General features: G+C 56.7%; 1 protein-coding gene across 1 annotated transcript; it reads left to right on the top strand.

Moving 5' to 3' along the window:
* Positions 1-6: 6 nt before the first annotated feature.
* On the top strand, positions 7-1,701 carry LOC110391302 (T-cell surface glycoprotein CD8 alpha chain-like). The gene is given in 3 exon segments (XM_021383124.1): positions 7-158; positions 710-1,275; positions 1,278-1,701. Coding segments are annotated over 3 exon segments (663 nt in total). The 5' UTR covers positions 7-112; the 3' UTR covers positions 1,329-1,701.
* Positions 1,702-1,713: the final 12 nt, after the last annotated feature.

A 1,713-nucleotide genomic window follows, 5' to 3' on the forward strand; every position in this document is an offset into this window, starting at 1 on the left:
GATCTTCACAGAAGAGGGTCCTGATGACATCACATCCTCTCCTATCAGTTACGCTGCCTAAAAAGTTAAGAGACAAAGATCACCCGCGCTGCGCTGCACCGCCCCGAGGACGATGGCCGCGTCTCCTGCACTGCTCCTCCTGCTCAGCCTCACGCTCTGTGAGTATGGAAGCGGGCTCACGGGGCACCTTGGCCGGGAGCAAGGAGGACAATGGGGGAAGGCATTCCCCTTGCACCATGGTCAAGACACTGGGCAAAACGGACCCAGGGGAAACCAAAGGCAAACCCAAAGGACGCAATTCAGGGCTGCTCAGTGACTGCGCGGGAAAGCGGGAGCGGTGGCACTGCAGCGTGATACGCAGCAGGAACAGAGCCTGTTCAGACAGGTGTTGCTGGAGGGGATGGGGAAGGGGAGAGAGGGGGCACTGAGCACTCTTTACTGGGGAATCATTTGGCAAAGAAGCTGTGAAATGGCACTTGCCCTGGGTAGGGAGCTGAAGGGCTGCTCTGAAGGGCACCATCCATCTCGAGAGCCCAGGGACTCCAGCACAGCACCCAAGTGTGCTGGACGGCGAGGCCCTCCCTCCACATTCACCCTCACAGCCCAGCTGCCTGCCTGCCATGCACCGGTGGGGGTGAGCCCTGCCCAAAGGCCTTGGGAGCTCTTCCCAAGCAGGACGTGAAGGGACGTGACCGAATTCTGCCCACAGGCTGCACCGGCACCCAGGGACAGAGGAACACGATGGAGGCCAGGTTCCTCAGCAGGAATATGAAGCACCCCCAGGAGGGACAGCAGCTGGAGATGGAGTGCCATCTTCCCAACAGTCATGAAGGTATTTTCTGGATCCGCCTGGACAAGGATGGGAACCTTCACTTCATTGTCTCCAGAATCCGTCCTTCTTGGAACACCTTCCATTTTAATAAGAAAATATCTCCAAACTTTGAAGCATCATGTGCAGGCAAGTCCTATCGGCTGGTGGTGAAGAACTTCACGGCACAGGACCAGGGGACCTATTACTGTGTCAACTACAGCAACCAGGTGCTGAACTTCAGCTCTGGACAACCCGCCTTCTTCCCAGGTCAGAAACAGCTTCACCCACCTCGCTTACACCCACCACCCCTGCGCGTGCCTTTTCTATCCATCCGATCACCCACACTCCCCATCTCCCTGCTTCTTCGCCCAGTGCGTCTCATGACACACGCACTGCTCCTCCTCATACAGGCTCCCTGCCCACCAGCTCCGCTCACGCTACCAGCCCTGCCCAAACACAGAGGTGGTCGCGCAGCCCAGCGGCACCTCCCCATCCCATCAGCGCCTCTGAGGGATGAGAGTAACAAAGCCCGCAGCCACCCCCTCCTTCCTCACCTCACCTGGACCTCTAATTCCCAAAGCCTCTAAATGCGTACAGGACTTCAAAAAAGAACTCAAAAATATCCCCATGACTCTCAGGACATGTTTCATAACAGAGATAACCAAGAGCTCACACATACTGAGGGCGCTGAAAAGAAATTAGGAGCCTGGATCCCTCTGTTTACACGGCTGGGCAGCGTGTCATTGAATCATAGAATCATAGAATGGCTTGGGTTGGAAGGGTCGTCATCGATCATCATGCTCTAGGCCCCCTGCTGCAGGCAGGGCCACCAACCTCCATATGTATTGCTAGACCAGGATGCCCAGGGCCCCATCTAACCTGGCACTGAACACCTCCAGGGA

The sequence above is a fragment of the Numida meleagris genome, unplaced genomic scaffold, assembly GCF_002078875.1.
Source record: "Numida meleagris isolate 19003 breed g44 Domestic line unplaced genomic scaffold, NumMel1.0 unplaced_Scaffold345, whole genome shotgun sequence".
NCBI classification, from domain to species: Eukaryota; Metazoa; Chordata; class Aves; order Galliformes; family Numididae; genus Numida; species Numida meleagris.